This window comes from Zootoca vivipara, chromosome 9 (genome assembly GCF_965207765.1).
Source record: "Zootoca vivipara chromosome 9, rZooViv2.hap1.1, whole genome shotgun sequence".
Classification (NCBI taxonomy): Eukaryota; Metazoa; Chordata; class Lepidosauria; order Squamata; family Lacertidae; genus Zootoca; species Zootoca vivipara.
Window position 1 is genome coordinate 22658406 of NC_142592.1, and position 18354 is coordinate 22676759.

General features: G+C 43.4%; 1 protein-coding gene across 2 annotated transcripts in view; it reads right to left on the reverse strand.

Annotated features, from left to right (window-relative positions):
• The window catches only part of GXYLT1 (glucoside xylosyltransferase 1), a 38608-nt gene extending 21923 nt beyond the window's left edge, over window positions 1-16685 (reverse strand). Inside the window, exons 1-2 of one of the 2 annotated variants that reach the window (XM_035127646.3) lie at window positions 15356-16685; window positions 5125-5217 (exon numbers count right to left, since the gene is read on the reverse strand). In XM_035127646.3, coding sequence (XP_034983537.1) covers window positions 5125-5217; window positions 15356-15582 — 320 coding nt within the window. In that variant the 5' untranslated portion in view covers window positions 15583-16685. The remainder of the gene's footprint in view (window positions 1-5124; window positions 5218-15355) is intronic. The other variant, XM_035127647.3, reaches the window with a different exon arrangement.
• Between the last annotated feature and the right edge of the window lie 1669 nt (window positions 16686-18354).

Sequence of the window (18354 nt, forward strand, 5' to 3'; positions counted from 1 at the left end):
ATAGTGAATAACGTTTTAACTGAAAATATTGAAATTACCAAAGGTACAAGACAAGGGTTCCATTGTCACCACTACTATTCATATCAGTACTCGAAGTCCTCCTGATGACGATAAGGAAAACAGAAGAAGTTAAAGGAATTGCAGTCGGAAGAAAGGAACATAAAGTTAAAGTCTTTGCCGATGACTTGGTACTAACAATAGAAGAATCGTTAGTGCTAAGAAAGCATTAGAGGAAATTGAAGAATTTAGACAAGTAGCAGGTTTTAAATTAAATAGAAAAAAGACAAAAATGTTAATTAAAAATATGGATAAAGAAATGGTAAATAAGATGCAACAACAAACGAGCATAGAAGTGGTTAAAACAAATTAATATTTGAGAATTTGGTTAACCTCAAAGAATATAAACTTGTTTCAAGACAATTATACATTGGTGAAATAAGGAGAGACTTGGAAGTGTGGGGAAGAATGAAACTATCACTCCTTGGAAGGATATTGGTAATTAAAATGAATGTGCTACCAAAGATGTTGTTTTTGTTTCAATCAATTCCAATAATCAAGGGGGCAGGTATATTCAAAGATTGGCAAAAAATAATTTCAAGATATATCTGGCAGAGGAAGAAACCCTGCCAGACTTGAAGTTATATTATCGTATGAAGCAGCCTGCCTCTGTTGGTTAAAGGAATGGATGTTACTGGGGGGGAAACAGATTTATTAGATATAGAAGGTCATGATAACAGATTTGGGTGGCACACGTATTTATGGTATGATAAAACGAAGGTACATAAAGGATTTGGAAACCACATATTCCGAAAGTCTCTCTATGAAGTATGGGATAGGTACCGTGTTTCTCATATTATAAGACATGTCTTATATTTATTTTTTTCCTCAAAAAAACACACTATGGCTTATTTTCAAGGGATGTCTTATTTTTTTCCTCCTCCTCCTGCCGCAGCCGGCATTGCTGCTGTGCCTATCACTATGGCTTATATTCCTTGAATGCTTAAAAATCCTGCTATGGCTTATTTTATGGGTATGTCTTAAAATATGAGAAACAGGGTATAAAAACCTATTAGAAAGGAAAACACCTTGGTGGTTATCACCTTTAGAAGCTATGAGTGTTAAGAAAATAAATATGAGCAAAAACTGGGTAACATATGAAAAGATACTCAAAAATGATGGTAACAAATGGAAATTAAAACCATATGATGAGGTGAAAGGATTTGTTTATGACTGGCTGCATTACTACCAAATTAATGAGATGCTTAAGGATGATCTGAAGAAAAATGGATTTGGAAATATCAAATCAAAATTTGAAAATGAAATATTGAATAAGTATAAAATATTGTCAAAAATGTATAAAATATTGTTGGAATGGCATTTGAAGGATGAAGAGGTAAAGTCGTAATGATTCATTGGGCTAAAGATTTTGGTTATTATATACAGTTAGAAGATTGGGGGAAATTATGGAAAGAAGGAATAAAATTTACAGCATGTAATGCTTTAAGAGAAAATGTCATGAAAATGATGTATAGATGGTATATTACACCGGTGAAGCTAGCCAAACTTTATAAGGTAAATAATAAATGTTGGAAATGCAAAGAAAAAGAAGGTACCATTTATCATATGTGGTGGGAATGCAAGAAAGTGAAAGGCTTCTGGGATATGATATATATTGAGATTAAGAAAATGTTGAAATATACATATGTTAAAAAACCAGAAGCATTTTTACTGGGAATTATAGGTACAGAAATTAACAGACAAGATATTAAGCTTTTCCTATACACAACAACGCCAGCAAGAATTTTATTAGCGCAGAAGTGGAAACGAGGAATTACCGACAAAGGAAGAATGGCAATTGAAGCTAAAGGAGTATGCGGAACTGGCCAAAATGACGGGAAGAATCTGAGGACAGCGGGATCAAAAGTTCATCAAGGACTGGACCAAATTAGTGAATTATTTGAAAGACAATTGTATTGAATCAAATACATTGGTAGGACTGCAAGAAGCTTCGTAAGGAAAGGTACAAAAACCACTGCAGGTAACAATAAGAATGTATGATGTTTTAATGTTTTTTATTTTAAAGCAATGGTAAAATAGTGAAAAGGCAGAATTTTGAAATGAAAGATAGAAAATCATAAGGAAGGTTTGACGGAAGTCAGGGCCCTAAAAAGCCAAAATGTGTAATATAAGAGGAGACATTGCAATGGAAAGTATTACAGTACATTGTAAAACTTAATAAAAATGATATGAAAAAGGAAGTTAATGGGCTTAAGTTACTTAAGCCTATGATATCAGTGATTTTGCTCTAAGTATGGATAGTAGGCTATCCCTAAGTCTGAAGTGTGCACTTCTCACAAGGAAACAAGCACTGTAGTGGGCTGCCTTTGAAATTTCCAACCATTTGGGGAAGTCATTGAGACTCAGCTATTTCTTGTGTGTGTGTGTGTGTGTGTGTGTGTGTGTGTGTGTGTGTGTGTGTGTAAATACACATACAAACTTATGTATTATTTATGTACACCTCAATTAAGAGTCCCTGTGCACATCAGGTTTACCTTCTGCCGTAAAAGAAAACACTCATAAAACACGCAACTCTTCATTGAATGGGCCATGTATTCCTTTCTTTAAAAACAGATAGAATTCTATCTCAAAAGTGACTAGCACATACTTCAGTATATTGAAGACAGAATTATTGTTTTATACAGTTAAAAATCAATTTTTGTATTAAAAAAACACAATTAAAAAAGAAAGACTACCTGAGCTGTAAACTATAGATCTTAACTATGATTTACCGAAACAGCAGAAGACAGGTGGGAATGAAAAAGCAAGCACAAAGCTCAGGTACACCGAATAACAGTTTAGTGCTGTGTGTCCAAACAGGCCTATTAGTCAAGAATTGTATTTATTACTCCAATGCATTATATGTAGGGCTGCCTCTGAAGATGGTTGGGAAACTTCAGCTGGTGCAGAATTCAGCAGCCAGGTTGCTCACTGGAGCAAGACGGTTTGAGCATATTACACTGATCCTGGTCCAACTGCACTGGCTACCAATTGGTTTCTGGGCCCAATTCAAAGTGCTGGCTTTGACCTATACATCCTTAAACAGCTCAGGACCACAATACCTCAAGGACCACTTCTTTCCATATGAACCTACCCCGACCCTGAGATCATCTTCTGAGGCCCTCCTTCATGTGCCCCCTTCCTCAAGAGGTCTGGAGGGTGGCAATATGAGAATGGGCCTTCTCTGCAGTGGCACCCTGTCTGTGGAATGCTCTCCCCAGGGAAGTTTGCCTGGCGCCTTCATTATACACCTTTAGGCACCAGACAAAAACATTCCTCTTTAACCAAGCATTTGGTTGATCTGATTTACATCCTATGCCCTTGAAAAAAATATTTTTTTGGAGGGCGGGTATTGGGCTGCTGTTTTTATTTTTATTAGGTATTTTGTGGTTTTACATTAAGTGGTTGTTTATGTAAAGTTCTGGACATTTACAGTATATTCCAATCTTGTGTGTGTTCCCTTGCAAGTAAATCCCCCTTTGTTCAATGAAGCATGCACACAGGATTACAACCTTTGAACCAGACTGCACACTACACATAGTTTTGTGAATCTTCCTTCACCTGACCCACAATTCTGTTTAGGCAAGGTTACAAGACTGCATGAATGTAGGGTTCACAAACAGCAACTTAGCTTACTTGCCAAGACTTTTAAATTCCTCCCTACCAATTCTTCAGGCCCACTAGCACACAGAGGGCTTCAGATACATAGGATATTGCCTTGTGTGGAAATATCAGGGGAACAGATGTTTGCTTGCTCAAAGTCACTCCTCTCCCACTGGGGACGGGGGAAGAGTTCTTGTACCCTTTTCTCACAAACAGACCCTTCTCCACAAGATTTCCCACAGCGTCACCTACAGCACCTTTCCATTTAAAAAAAGTTAGGGAAAGCAAACATCAAAGTAAAGGCAAGCTTCAGTTTGACTCTTCACTCTCAAGTCATCTTGCTTAGTATTCATGGGTGTAGCTAGGATTTATGTTACGTTAGGTGGGAAGAAAACCCACATGTCATCAACCTCTGTCTGGCTCTGTCTATCGCTGAGTCGGGTTGCCAGTTGCATCACTAGAATGGGCCACAACATCATCCAAGTGACCTCAGTGAGTATTTCAATTTCAAATACAGTGGTACCTTGGTTGTCGAATTTAATCAGTTCCGGGAGTCCATTCAACACCTGGAATAGTTCAAAAACCAAGGCTTGGCTTCTGACTGGCTGCAAGAGCTTCCTGCACTCAATCGGAAGCTGGAGAAGCAGTGTCAGACGTTCAGCTTCCAAAAAACGTTCACAAACTGGAACACTCACTTCCGGGTTTGTGGCGTTTGAGAGCCAAAACGTGCGAGTGCCAAGCCATTCGACAACCAAGGTATGACTGTATTCTGATTATTTCTACTTTTGCTAAGTATTTTTATTTATTTACTTGATTTGATGGGGGAGGTAGCTGCCTCCCTCGGCTACAACCTGGTTAGTATCTCTGTACAGTTGCACCTTGGTTGTCAAACACCTTTGGACTTGGACATTTTGGTTCCTGAACGCCGCAAACCTGGAAGTGAGTGTTCCGGTTTGCGAATGTTTTTCAGAAGCCAAACATCCAACGTGGCTTCTGTGGCTTCTGATTGAGTGCAGGAAGCTCCTGCAGCCAATTGGAAACCATGCCTTGGTTTTTGAACCATTTTGTGAGTCGAATTGATTAAATTTGACAACCAAGGTACGACTCTACATGTAAAGAGAAGACCAGCAGAAATCTACCTCTATGACTCTGGTGCAAGACCAAAAGGTTTGGGATCATAATCCTAGGTTGCATAAAGGTTCAATTTAGTTGCAAACCAACATGTTTCAACGTCCATGCTTGTTCAAGAAGTGTTTATGAATTTCAAAACGAGAAACATGTTTTATTTAATGAGTTATTAGATCATGATTGAAATCTAGTAAGACTAATGTATAGAGAGTGCCAGAAAGTGAGGGGGGGAACCAAACTTTTTATAACGGCTACAACACTTTTTAATATATTCAAATATGTATGATTATACCTAAAATTAGCTAATTGAGCAATCAAATCTCCGCCAAAGCCTACCTACGAGCAGCTTCCCAAAAGCAGTTCCTTCCACAAACATCAGAGGGCAGCATCCAATAGGAATTCCAATAGGATACAGACACATTCTTACACCTAACAGGATAAGACAGAAACAATCCTGTATGAATGTTACTTGTTTTATTTAGCAGTTGCAATGGAGCATTCCTGCTTGCGCATTTAAACCAAAAAAACAACAACAACAGCTACTAATTACAGATAAACGGCTGAATGTAGAGCTTCATGTGTTGTGAGTGATATTAGTTTATATCATATAAGGATATATGTAGCCAGGATCCTGAGCATAAAGCCCAAGAGCAATTCTACTGACAATGTAAAGTAATCTTTTGTAGGAAGCAAATACCACCCTGTTCAATGGGTTGTGCTGGCATTATTACATTTCTGAAACACACCTGGTGACATTCCTGAAACACATCTGATGATTTCATGGTACCAAAGGCATATTTTAAAACAATTTAATGTTTATTTGCACAAGGCAGGCACTTCTGGGCTACAAGTAAACATGTGAAAGCATTGGCGGGGGGGGGGGGAGTGGGCCAGTTTCCTTCCTTTTCCCTCCATTTTATGCTGAAACAAAAATAGTAAAAAGAGGGTGGATGCAAAAATCCGAGTTTCGGTCAGGGATTCAAATTTCTAGCTAGAAATTTCTACTAACGATTGTTTTCTGCTTGCTCTACTGCATGTTTCCCTGTTATAAACCATTAGATCTATTCACAAAGCGGAGTACGGTTCCTTGTTTAGCAAACGTGGGGCAATCGACACACAAGGCGGAGGTCTTCTACAGGCTGATGTGAAGCCCAAGTTTGCAGAAGCAGAACAATTATTTGCAGGGTGAACCTTAAGTGGCTGCATAATTGCTGGATGACCATTGGTGAAAAAGATGGGGAACAGTGAGAAGAGCCATGGAATGGAATATCATGAGCGTAGCCAGGGGGGCACCTGCCCCCCATCAAGTAAATAAATAAAATTACAGTCATACCTTGGAAGTCAAACGGAATCCATTCCAGAAGTCCGTTCGACTTGCAAAAACCAACCCAAGCGTGGCTTCCGATTGGCTGCAGGAAGCTCTTGCAGCCAATTGGAAGCCACGCAAGCCCGGTCGGACGTTCGGATTCCAAAAGAACGTTCGAAAACCAGAACACTCATTCCTGGGTTTCGATCGTTCAGGAGCCAATTTGTTCAGGAGCCAAGGCGTTTGAGATCCAAGGTACGACTGTACTTAACTAACTGACCAATTGTGTCACAGATAAATGGGTTCTGCCCCCCTGCCCACGGGGGGGGGGGAGGAATCCTGGCTACGCCCATGAAAGGTATAGCTAACTGTCTGGAACACTGAAGAACAGCAGTGCACAGTGTTACAGGCCTGCAGACAATATATTTTAAATGAAGCAGAAACTTGTATGCACAACTTACTAAAAAATACAGTGATGAATATTCTAATACTTAATTTGAAACAGGAAAATATGCAATGAGGAGTGTGAAGATGCTCAGCAAAAGCTAACTAATAATCTGCTTTAGCCCCAATGACGCTGGCCCTTGCGAACGCAATCCATCAGGCATGATAAGTTCCTATGTTCCCTGGCAGCTGGTTACCATATTGGCTTGCTGAAGTCCACTTTAGTCGCTTAGCATTTTCAAGTGAAGATGCTGTCACAATGGTTCAGAATATCAAGTCTCAGAAGTGACACAGAATGCCAATGTGAACCCAGGCAACAAAAGAGAAAGATAAAACTAAGATCCATATTGTGACGGTATTGTTAACCAGCTTTTAAGATTCAGCCCTACAAATTGAAAGCTGCAGCAATATAGTTGATCTGATACAGCAGCATCACTAATGCTGAACTGCGTGCTTTCACAAGCTAGCTAATTTCAAAGCTGCGATCTCCACACAAAATACTGCTGAGAGGTCAAAAAAGGATCTAATCCCTTCTCCTCCCTTCTGCAATTTAACTACACTAATATAAAGAGACCAGACAGCATTTGCACATATCATCCAATTAAGATGTGTGTGTCATAAGACAATTAATGTATATTAAACTGAAACTCCCTTTAATAATAAAAATAGCTGCTGCAACACTTGCACTAGAGCCAGGGAACCACCTGTGCCACTGTATCGGAGTTGAGACTTCATATCCAGTCTTAGGAGCTGCCATGCCCAAGGAGCATCTCCTGAAATCAAGCTGTTGGTTTAAAAGCAACAACAGCTTTCCTATTTAGAGCAAACTCTCCATCCCTTTTTAATTACACAGCTCCAACAAGTCAATACGAGGCTGGTTTAAAATAGACAACTGTGGAGGCGGTGCAACTGCAGAAGTGTGTTTTATATCTTTTGCACAGCACACCATGTAGCGTCCCAACCACCTCGGGCAAGAATCCTACTCTCATTTGAATGTTTCTGGTTTACTCCTTTCCGCTAAAAGAACTGGAACAGCAATTAGATAGTTCATTGCATCATAGCTTTCATCTAGTAAGAAGCAACTAGATGGATATGTACAGGCATGACCAGTGACCTTAGAAAGTAAGTCAAATTATCAATCCTTGCTTTACATATGGATATTTAAACGATCAATTATTTTAAAGATACGGATTCACTTTGATGTACTGGGTGATTCGCTCTTTAAAGTGCATCAACAGGTAAGCACAACCTGATTCATGACCAGCAGTACTGGAAAGAAGTGGTTCCTCCTTTACATAATTAACCACCACCCGCTCCCACATGTTCAGCTTTGATGTAGCAGTTAAGTACAAAAGCAGGGGAGTACCCAGGGGTTGGCTAGGTTGGCCCCCGCCAAAGATGCAGGTGCAGGCGGGAGAGAGAAGTGCAAAAACCACACCTTTCTATTCTGGCTTAAGAGTGGCTAGGAGCCAGTTGCTACCTAGTGTGGGCCATCGCAGCAGCCCTGCGGGGTCCCCCTTCCCCAGTTGGCGCTATTAGAAGTTTGACTTGAATGCCCCATAAGGTTCAGAGAGAAAAAAGACAGAGAAACCTGGGGAGAGTTGCAGGAGGAGGAAAAGGGAAGGGATGGAGAAAGGAGGCAGAAGGGAAAGCGGTGAGCAGAGGCGGGAGAGAAAGGCAGGAAAGCAGGTAGATGGACCAACTGAGGAGGAGAAGGAGGAGGAGGAGAGGGAGTGGAGCGGAGTGGAGCAGACTCAACCTTGATGGCCCCAGAGAGGCAGAGTGTAAAAGCCAACGAAAAGCAAACTTTTTGAGTTTTTTTTGGTCCATAGTCTTCCCGACTTTGGAGGCACTGATACAGCTCCTTGCCATGGGCACAAAGAAATCTAGGTACGCCTCTGTACATATGTCTTTGATTTTGATCTTTTTTATAACAAGGAATCAATAGGGATACCTCCAGACTGGTTTGTATCACGGACCCAATGATATTCCGTTAGCGGCAGGTTTATACTGGACTGTTACCACATCATTCCACTTCTGTGATATGAAAAGTTAAGAGAATTTCAGCAGGAAGCTACAGGACACACACATGGCAATTGGAAATGAAGTACGGCCACCCTAAAATGTCTGCAGGCATAAACAATGCTGAAACCAGCATCACGTATAACCACCCCAATACCATCACAAGCACATTAATATCCTTTAGGAGAAAACATTCCTCTTTACCCAGGCATTTTGATGGTGGAAAGATACTGTTCCTGGTAGCACTGATAATATTTGTTGTGGGAGTACATATGTGATTGTTTCACATATTTTTAGAAGCTTTAATTGTTTTTACATACGGTATGTTCTTTTGTTTTTAATTGTATTGTTTTGTTACAGTTGTGCTTGCCACCCTCAGCTACTTTGGGAAGAAGGGCAGGATATAAATGTGACGAAGAAGTAAAATCATCATGAATGCACAATTGGAGGAGTCCTAAGCATCTGAAATCATAGTGCTTAGTTAGTACATCACAGTGCTAAGTCTAGCATGAACTGGAAAAGCACTACATTCAAATTGGTATTTACAAATGCATTGGCTTTTACCCACTAGCACAACTATTTAGACGTTTGTGAAATTTAACAGCTTGCCACTGAACTAATCTCAATAGGAATTCTCAAAGTCTCAATAAAATACAAGGGCGAGAAGCCAGACTGGCACAAACTATAAGCAGTGTCTTCCAAGAACCTCTAAAAGTCCAAGGCTACCAACCATTCCACATTCTCACTCCCAGAATGGAAGAGCAGATGGAGGGGAAACTGGTATCCCAGAGTTATTTATTTAACAAGCACAGGAAAGCTGTCTGGCATACCACTGGGTGAAGTATTGACAGTATTAGCAGGCCATGGTGCTTACTTCGGCTGCTGGTCTAAGATGGGGAGAGATCCAAACAGCAGCTTATCACCTTTATTCCTGGTCAATATCAATTGCAACCTACGTGTGAAAACCCGACAAGGTAAGCCTCCCATATCCTGAAGCTGAGAGAGCTGTCTGTCTATAAGAAAAGGTGCCTGAAGAATACAAACCATGAAGCTGCCCAAATCATTTCAAGAACAAATAACTTCTCCATTCTGCTTTCCTGTACTCCTGCTACAGGAAATGGGAAGAGAATGTAACAATACCAGGGAGACCTAGACTCTTTTTCCGGGAGCCAATGCCTTCCATACTAACCACTGTCCTCCATGCAAGCCCTAGACACAGAGGTAGGGAAAGGAAAACTGAATAATGCACAGAAATGGGGGCAAATGATCACTGCCCTGATAACGCAGCTATCTCCTACTCTCCAAGCCACAAATTCCTACTTGGAGGGGCTCAAAATAACCTTGTTTCTGAAGAGCAGCAAAGTGACGTTTATCAGATGCATATAATGTTAGATTGATAAATATTTTAAGTCAGGAATAATATGAAACACATTTTTTTAAAGGTCCCGGATTCCATTTTTATGACAGAATTCATCCAGGCAAAAACAGAATCATTTCTTGGGCAGAGACAGTGTATTAGCTGTCAGGAAAAAAATATCAAGGGACAGTTTACAAAACAACTAATAACACAATTTTACATGTGCATGCATTTGTCTGTAGTGGTTCCCAAAAAATATAACCCTAACCAATCATCTGAGAGAGCCTGAATGAAATGCCTGCAGAGGCTTTTCTGTTCTGCCAGGTCATTACGGTAGTTTCATTGTTAGGATACAAAGGGATGTGAAAATTGCATTTGATTAAATTCTCTCCCCCCCCCAACTTTTCCAAATAAATAATTTTTAGATAAAGCCTATTATATAATTCTGGTCCAACCCCCTACAATGCAGGAACATGCAGCTGTCCCATATGGGCATCAAACTTGCAACCTTGACATTATCAGCACCAAGCTCTAACCAACTGAGGTATCCTTCCCCATCGTTCTGCCCGGACACTGAGGTCCAGTGCCGAGGGCCTTCTGGCGGTTCCCTCGCTACGAGAAGCTAAGTTACAGGGAACCAGGCAGAGGACCTTCTCGGTAGTGGCACCCACCCTGTGGAATGCCCTCCCACCAGAGGTCAAAGAGAACAACAATTATCAGACCTTTAGAAGGCATCTTAAGGCAGCCCTGTTTAGGGAAGCTTTTAATGTTTGATGGATTTCTGTATTTTAATGTTTTGTTGGAAGCCGCCCAGAGTGGCTGGGGGAACCCGGCCAGATGGGCGGGGTATAAATAATAAATTATTATTATTATATTATATAAATACTTCTCTTGTAACACATGGTCCTCTATTCACGTCTTCTTCTTCTTCTTTGGTGATCACTCATAGCTCAGTAAGATTATCTTCCATGAACACGGTCTTAACAGTGAGTCCGTAAGTGACTGTGGAGGCCAATTCTGGATCCACACGTCCTTCCACAGTGAGGACATAGGTTTCCAGGCGGGAGTTGAGCAGGGTGAAGGTTTGCCAAAAGTGCCTTCCTCTTAGCACGTTTCTCCCTTTCGTCCTGAGTTTAAGCGTCTTCAAAGTCCATGACACCTTTGGTAAAGGCTGTTCTCCAATTGGAGTGCTCACAGTCCAGTGTTTCCCAGTTGTCAGTGTTTATACTATATATTTTTTAGATTTGCCTTGAGAGAGTGTTTAAACCTCTTTTGCTGACCCCCAGCATTGCGCTTTCCATTTTTAAGTTCAGAATAGAGTACCATAGTTGCTTTGCAAGATGACAATCAGGCATCTGAACATGACCAGTCCTATGAAGTTGATGTTGAAGAATCATTGCTTCAACACTGGTGAACTTTGCTTATTCCAGCATTAGTTCGCCTGTTTTCCCAAGTGATATGTCTATTCACTATGATATGCCAAAGGAAGTGTCTTAGCTGTGCGTGTGCACCCAAACAATTCAGATGAAGATTCTTTGTTTAGAAACAATGTTATCAATAGTACAGTAATGTGTGATCAGTTTTTTGTGATCAGTTTTTTAAAATGTTCAATAAAAGAATCACTGGAGAGTACACCAATTTCTCAGCAGTTTATAGAGAAATTTGTCACCTCTCATTTGCACTGCCAAAATTAAAAAGGTAAAGGTAAAGGACCCCTGACAGTTAAGTCCAGTTGCTAACCACTCTGGGGTTGTGGCGCTCATCTCGCTTTACTGGCCAAGGGAGCTGACATTTGTCCGCCGACAGTTTATCTGGGTCATGTGACCAGCATGACTAAGCTGCTTCTGGCGAAACCAGAGCAGCGCACGGAAATGCTGTTTACCCAAAATTACATTCAGGCAAATTCATGCATAACCTAGTCAGGTTCTGCATTACTGTAACAGCATGTGCAAGAACTCGTTTATGGCATTGCCTCAGTCCAAATATGTTATTAAAATGAGGTTCTCAATCTGTGGCTGCTCCTACATCTCACAAGAGGCGAAAGTAGCCTCTGTGGCATAAGGTGACAGATATAGCCCAGCCACTGTATTCTATCCTCTGATAAGCATTCACAACTGTTATGTGCAATGGCCAAAGGCTCTTTCCTGAATTCCCCCTGCCCTCTACCCTCATGGAAAGCAAGGTCTGAGTAATCGTACCCCATTTGTGTCATTCCTTTGCTTGGCCTTGATATCCTTCTGATCTGGAGCAAAAATGTTTTGTTCTCCCAGGCTTCTTAAATTTTTACTATAATCTGCTATTTTAATCACTGGTCTTATTGCTTTTTGTGTATGTTTCATACTGATTTTATTATGGCAGGCACCCCCAAACTTGGCCCTCCAGCTGTTTTGGGACTACAATTCCCATCATCCCTGACCACTGGTCCTGTTAGCTAGGGATGATGGGAGTTGTAGTCCCAAAACAGCTGGAGGGCCAAGTTTGGGGATGCCTGTATTACAGTATTTTCTTTTCTTATAAACCCACTGTAGAACAGTTTGGCTGAAGGTCAACAAATAAATAACAACAACAATAATAAACAATATAAGCAATAAAATAAAAAGCCCAATTATGGTCACGCTTTTACCAAATGTGAATTTGCTTCCAGACCAGTCCTACCGTGTTTCTCACATTTTAAGGCGTCCCTATAAAATAAGACATGGCACGATTTTCTGGAGGCAATAAAATATAAGGCATCCCCCAAAAATAAGACATGCTGAGTGGGAGCAGTGGTGGGAGCAGGTCTGCATGGCGCTTTTGCAACGTGCGCCTCGCCGAGCGCTGCTGTTTCTCCCGGGTCCCGCTCAGTCGGGACTCTGCGCGGTGCGCGCTACTGTCCTTGCCGGCTCCCGCTGAGTCGGGGCTCGGCACAGCGCACGCAGCTGTCTTTGCCGGCTCTTTCTTGAATGAATCCCCCACCCCGAATTCAACCAAGCCCAGAACAGCCTGCCAATCACACCGACGAGCAACCGACGTCGCTTGCTCCCAGCGGCCGTGAAGGGGCGGGGCTCCGCTCGTGAGCAGGCCGGGGGGAGGGTGAGAGCAGAAGCGGCCATTGGGTGAGAGGCGTTTCGCGCCTGAAATGGCTGCCGCCGCCGAACAATGGACGAGCCTATGGCGGAAGCAGGGCCCACTGCGGCCGGTCCTGTCGCCATGGGTGGGGAAAACGAGGCTGAAAGCCGGCAAGGCCCCGCGGACCGGGCCGACGGAGAGTCGCGGCTCAACCTGTTGGACACTTGCGGGGTGTGCGGCCAGAACATCCAGAGCCGGCGGCCCAAGCTGCTGCCGTGCCTCCACTCATTCTGTGTGCGCTGCCTACCCCCTCCGCATCGCTACCTCATGCTGCCGCCTTCCGCTGCACCTTCGCCGGGCGCTGGTGGCCCCAAAGACCCGCCGCTGCCTCCGCCGTCGCCTTTGCTTCAGCCTTCCCCGGCCCCCTCGTCGCCCGTCGCCACGCCGCCCTCGCCGCTGCACTGCAACCCGGGTAAGGAAGCCCGCGCGGTGGCCGTGTAACGACTGGGGGGTGAGGAGGAGAAGAGCTCGTAGTTGTCTCAGAGAGGGAAAGCCCCGACCCAGTGGGAGCCGGCAAGGGCAGCAGCGCGCCCCGCACCAAGCCCGACCCAGCAAAACTCTGAAAGCTTAATACCGGTAAAAAATTAAAAAGCCTAACAAAAAAAAATAAGACATCCCCTGAAAATAAGCCATGGCGGGGTTTTTTGGAGTAAAAATAAATATAAGACATGACTTAAAATGTGAGAAACACGGGTATGCTTTTCCTATGTTTGCGCTACTGCTTGCACGGCACTTCTGCTTGTAGGCTACGTTCCAATCTTGCTATCCTGTTCTACACTTGGTGTGTGTTCCTTTTGCACCATTATTGTGATAGGGGCAATTCTGGGAACAGGAAAAAGTAGTGGCATTCTAGGACCCAAACATACTGTACTAGCATCACATGACAATAGCCCGGCAATTGCCCTGCCCTGTTAATCTCTGCCAGGCAGCAGCCCAAGTTTGGATTAAGTCATAAATTTCTTACACAGATAAGGGAAGGAGGAACTTCTGTTTGCACAAGTGGAAATCTGCCTTGCACTAGGGAATAAGGTCAAAACCACTGTATCGGTTAATCCTTTTAATAAAATAAACAAACTGGATATTGAGTGTACAGATGCACAGGATGCAGCCAGGAAGAAGCAGGATTTGCTTCTACTTAATAAGAGTAATTCCCCCTTGCAGAAACTTTCACCCAAGCCATGGAAATATGGCTGTGCTGTTGACCATCACCTACTGCCAGGAAACCTTGACAGTATATAAATCAATATGCAGGCACAAGCATTCAAGTGTCACTACTGACTAGCCTGAATTTTTTTTTTTTTACAGTCTGAAAGCAGACGACGGGGAAAGGATGGGAAGAGATTTTTAGAGGAAATGTCTCAAGCCCAGTCTCCCCAATTTGGTTCCTTTAAGCTAAGAATACAACTGCCTGTCATGGCTTATGAGCAGGTAGGAAAAGGGGCAACTGCCCCATTTGTGTTGCCAAAATCCCATTTCTCCACTTTAGGCTCCTGTAATATATATATACATATATATGTATACAAATACTGGTTTTCAACAGCAACACCAAAAGCGTAACATAAAAAGAAAAAGAACACAGGAAGTACATATTATTGGGCAGCCAGTTACAAAAAAGTAACAGTAATAGGTTCTCTGGTTAATTACCAGTAGTTCTTTCCATAGAGATACAGTACATGGATTATAGGGGGTTGCAATAACTGCACAGGCTTATTTATGTGATCAATAAACAAAGAAGCACGTGCCTAAAATTCTCCCTCCCCACCTGTCCATTCTTAACTCCCCTGTGTTGGGCCAAGCGTACAGAAAGCGCTATTTTTCCCATACACGCGCATACCAGGAATGGATGACCGCAAAGTTAAGATTGATCTCCTGTTTCCCACCTGGAGAGAAAAGCGACCAGCTAGAGGTCCTTTTAAGCTGCACGGTGGCAGCCCTCCTCACAGCTTTAAGGAACAGGGGAAGCGGGGTGACCGGCGGGGGCACCAAAAACGCAGTGAGGATTACGCATGCTTCGTAGCCACGGAATGCTTGACCGGCAGGATGGGGAGGGCGGAAATCTGGGGAAAAGATCTGGAGTAAACTCAGTCTGAACACCCGGCCCTCTGCACTGGAAGTGCCTCTTTGCAAATCCAACTTTGTCACAATATATCTCTTGCGATTGTGAGCCTAGAACTACCTGAGGTGCGGACGCTCCTGGCTTCCCTCACCCTCGCGCTTGGAGCAAAGGCACGGGCACCCCACCCCACCCCCACCCGCCGCCCCTTGCGCTACTAATACTCAGGCGCTCCTTCCTCGCAGGAAACGCAGGCCCCGGCGTCCCCAGACGGTACCTTTCCGGCGGCTCTCGCTGGCTGCAGCCTGCGCTTCCCGCCGCGGCCCTCCAGGCGCCGCCGCCGCCGCCACCCCTGAGCTGCCTGCGCACGGGCAAGGCAGAGTCCCCCTGGCGCCGGGCCGCCTCCTGCTCCAGCGACAGAGCCAGTTGGCTGAAGGCGTAGAGCAAGGAGCACAAGCCGCAGCCCAGGCACAGCAAGACCACCTGCACCAGCCGGCGGCTCATCCTCCGGCGGCCCCGGCTGCACCGCGCAGCAGCCGGGGCCTAACCGGGAGCGGGAGCGCCAGCAACAAAAGCAACGCGCGCTCGGCGCCGGCGACCGCAAGGAGCAAGTCCGCCACGGCGGCAACGACGCCGCTGAGGTAGTTAGCAGGAGAGCTGCCTCGAGAGCAGGAGGAGGAGGAAGAAGGCGGAGGCGACGAGGCCCGGGCTCTCAGGGCGGAGCCAGGAGGCGGGGAGGGGTGGGGTGAGTGGCGCATTGTGAGCGCTTGGCGTTGGTGGAGGGACAGCAGCGGCTGGAGGCCTGTCCTGGCGGCGGCTGGGAGCGCTGCACCGTCGAGCGAGGGAGGCGAAGGCGGGCGGCTGAAGTCGGTTGCCGGTCCTGGCCCCCGTTCCACCTTTGCTAGGACAGAGCTCTCCAGACGGTGTATCTCCACACGTTAGTGTGTCGGCTGCAGTTTGTAGGTGTTTCGTGTGAACGCTTCACCACGGGTTGGAAATAATACAACAACAACAACAAACAACAACAACAACAACAACAACAACATGTTATTTATACCCCGCCCACCTGGCTGTATGAATGCATGCATGCATGCATGCATGAATAATAACATTAAGAAGAAGACTTGTGCTGACCCAAGTCATGTTGTGGAGTGGCCAACCCCCAGTTACTTGCCTTCTATGGTCTTTATAGTGTCAGCAAGTACTGTATAATAATTTTGGTTAACACTACAGTATTCTAGAGCTCAAGAGTGGGAGTCTCCTGATCATAGCAGTAGATGGTATGGGGTATTTGCCAAAGCTTATTTGGGAGTTCAGGATATATCAACTTTATTTTGGTGTCCGGGGACATTAAAACTTTCCTCCTATTTTTGTTGTTCTGAACTTTAAAAGCAAATAAGGTACAGGGAACTAGTAACAAACTTTTGCACTGGGGTGAATATGTACTGGTGGTATGTAACAGCCACAATTCTTGGGACCCTTAACAGACTACAATTCCCAGAATTCTTGGTTGGGGAAGGAGATGGGCTTTTAATATGTAAACTCTGTATGCAGCTGAGTAATGTAATAAGATTATAGCAATGATATCCAGTAACATGGAAGTTGTTTGCTCTAAACACAAAGTGGCAAGGTTTGTTTGTGTGTGTGTGTGTGTGTGTGTGTGTGTGTGTGTGTGTGTGTGTGTGTGAAGCACCTCTTCTATTGGCATGAAAAGTATCTGAAAGATGGAGCTTGTTTTAACATTACACGAAATTGTACCCACAGTATCTTTTGTTATGGCACCCAGGTCACTTACCTCGGCTAGTCTTTGCTGTTCCAGAGATTGTGTCATCACAAGCTACTTCCCTGGGATTAGTAGCATTGATCACAAATAATAAGATAAACCTTTTTTTGTATAGTATTCAAGAAACTTTCAAGGGGAGGAATGCAAATACTATATCTTTTGGGGGGGTGTCTTACCTGGTGGGGGCAATCTGTAAAGCAGTGGTTCCCAACCATTTTGTACGGTGATCGACAAGTCCAAATTTACTTGGTAGGGTGACACAATTTATAATCACATGAGTTTTGGACTCATTTTAGGTCTTCAACAGCTGTCAGTTTTGTGCATTTTAACTGCACATTTGCCTATTTTATAACCATTACTTAAAAGCATCCGAGCAAAAATTTACTTAATGCATAACTTCAGTTGAAATATTTAGAGTACTTACAAAGCTATTCAGAGTTTTTTTTATGGGAATGTCAGAACACCAACCATCAAGGATATAAGCTATAAAATATATATTCTAAAAACATAGAATTTACAACCAGTGTTCGATATAATGAAACTTAGAAATACTCACATTTTAACGATAAAGCCCACTTTGGAAAGACTCGGGCGGGTGGCTGAACTTGTAGTTTGCCAACAAGTTAGTCAATGTGGGGTTTGAAGATTATAGTCTCAGACAATTATTGATACATAACCTGCTTCTGTATTTCATCTTCATGGCAATCATTGCTGAAAATCCCAACTACCCTTACTGGCAGATGGTCATACAGGGAGTTGCTTTGAGTGACTATTACAGATTGCTTCTGAAGTGCAGGCACTGCCTTTGATGTCTATGATTAAGAGTCAAGCTCTTTAAAAGCCCACAGTTCATTTGTGAGTTGCAAGCCACAGGCTGGAAAAACAGTGCTCTAAGGTACCTCCAGCCCAAGTTCCTAGGGAGCAAAATGATGCTACAAATGGAGCAGGCATACTATTACCGAACACTGATAGTTATTTAAATAAACCTATTTGCTGGAATATATGGATCACATAGCAATTACCTCTTGGAATGTGCCACAAAATAGTTTTGTTCCGGAAATATTTCTAAATCTGACCAGAGTTTTGCTTATTAAAAGGAAACACAGTTCAGTGGGTGAAATCGTTCCCTTTCCAGTAAATCCAGAATTGCATCATCACACCAGACTTTCATGGTGCAGCAATTAGTCAGAGGTATAATTATTGAGGAATTGCAAAACCACTCTTTTCCCCATGTCCTTACTCCACAGAAAATTAAATTGCTCACAAAGACAGTTCTCTTTATATACTATACCATATGCTAGGTGAACAGTGTTTCTTGTATCATCCATCAGAGCAGATATATTCTACAGTTTTCCTTCCATTTCCCCAACATTGCAATTGTTTCTTCGAAAATAAGGGATTCACCATGGATGCACAATCTGCTGCTGTCAGAGGTAGCAAGGATATGTTTGTGGGCTGTAATGGACTGCTGCTGAAGGATTTCCTACCTGGTT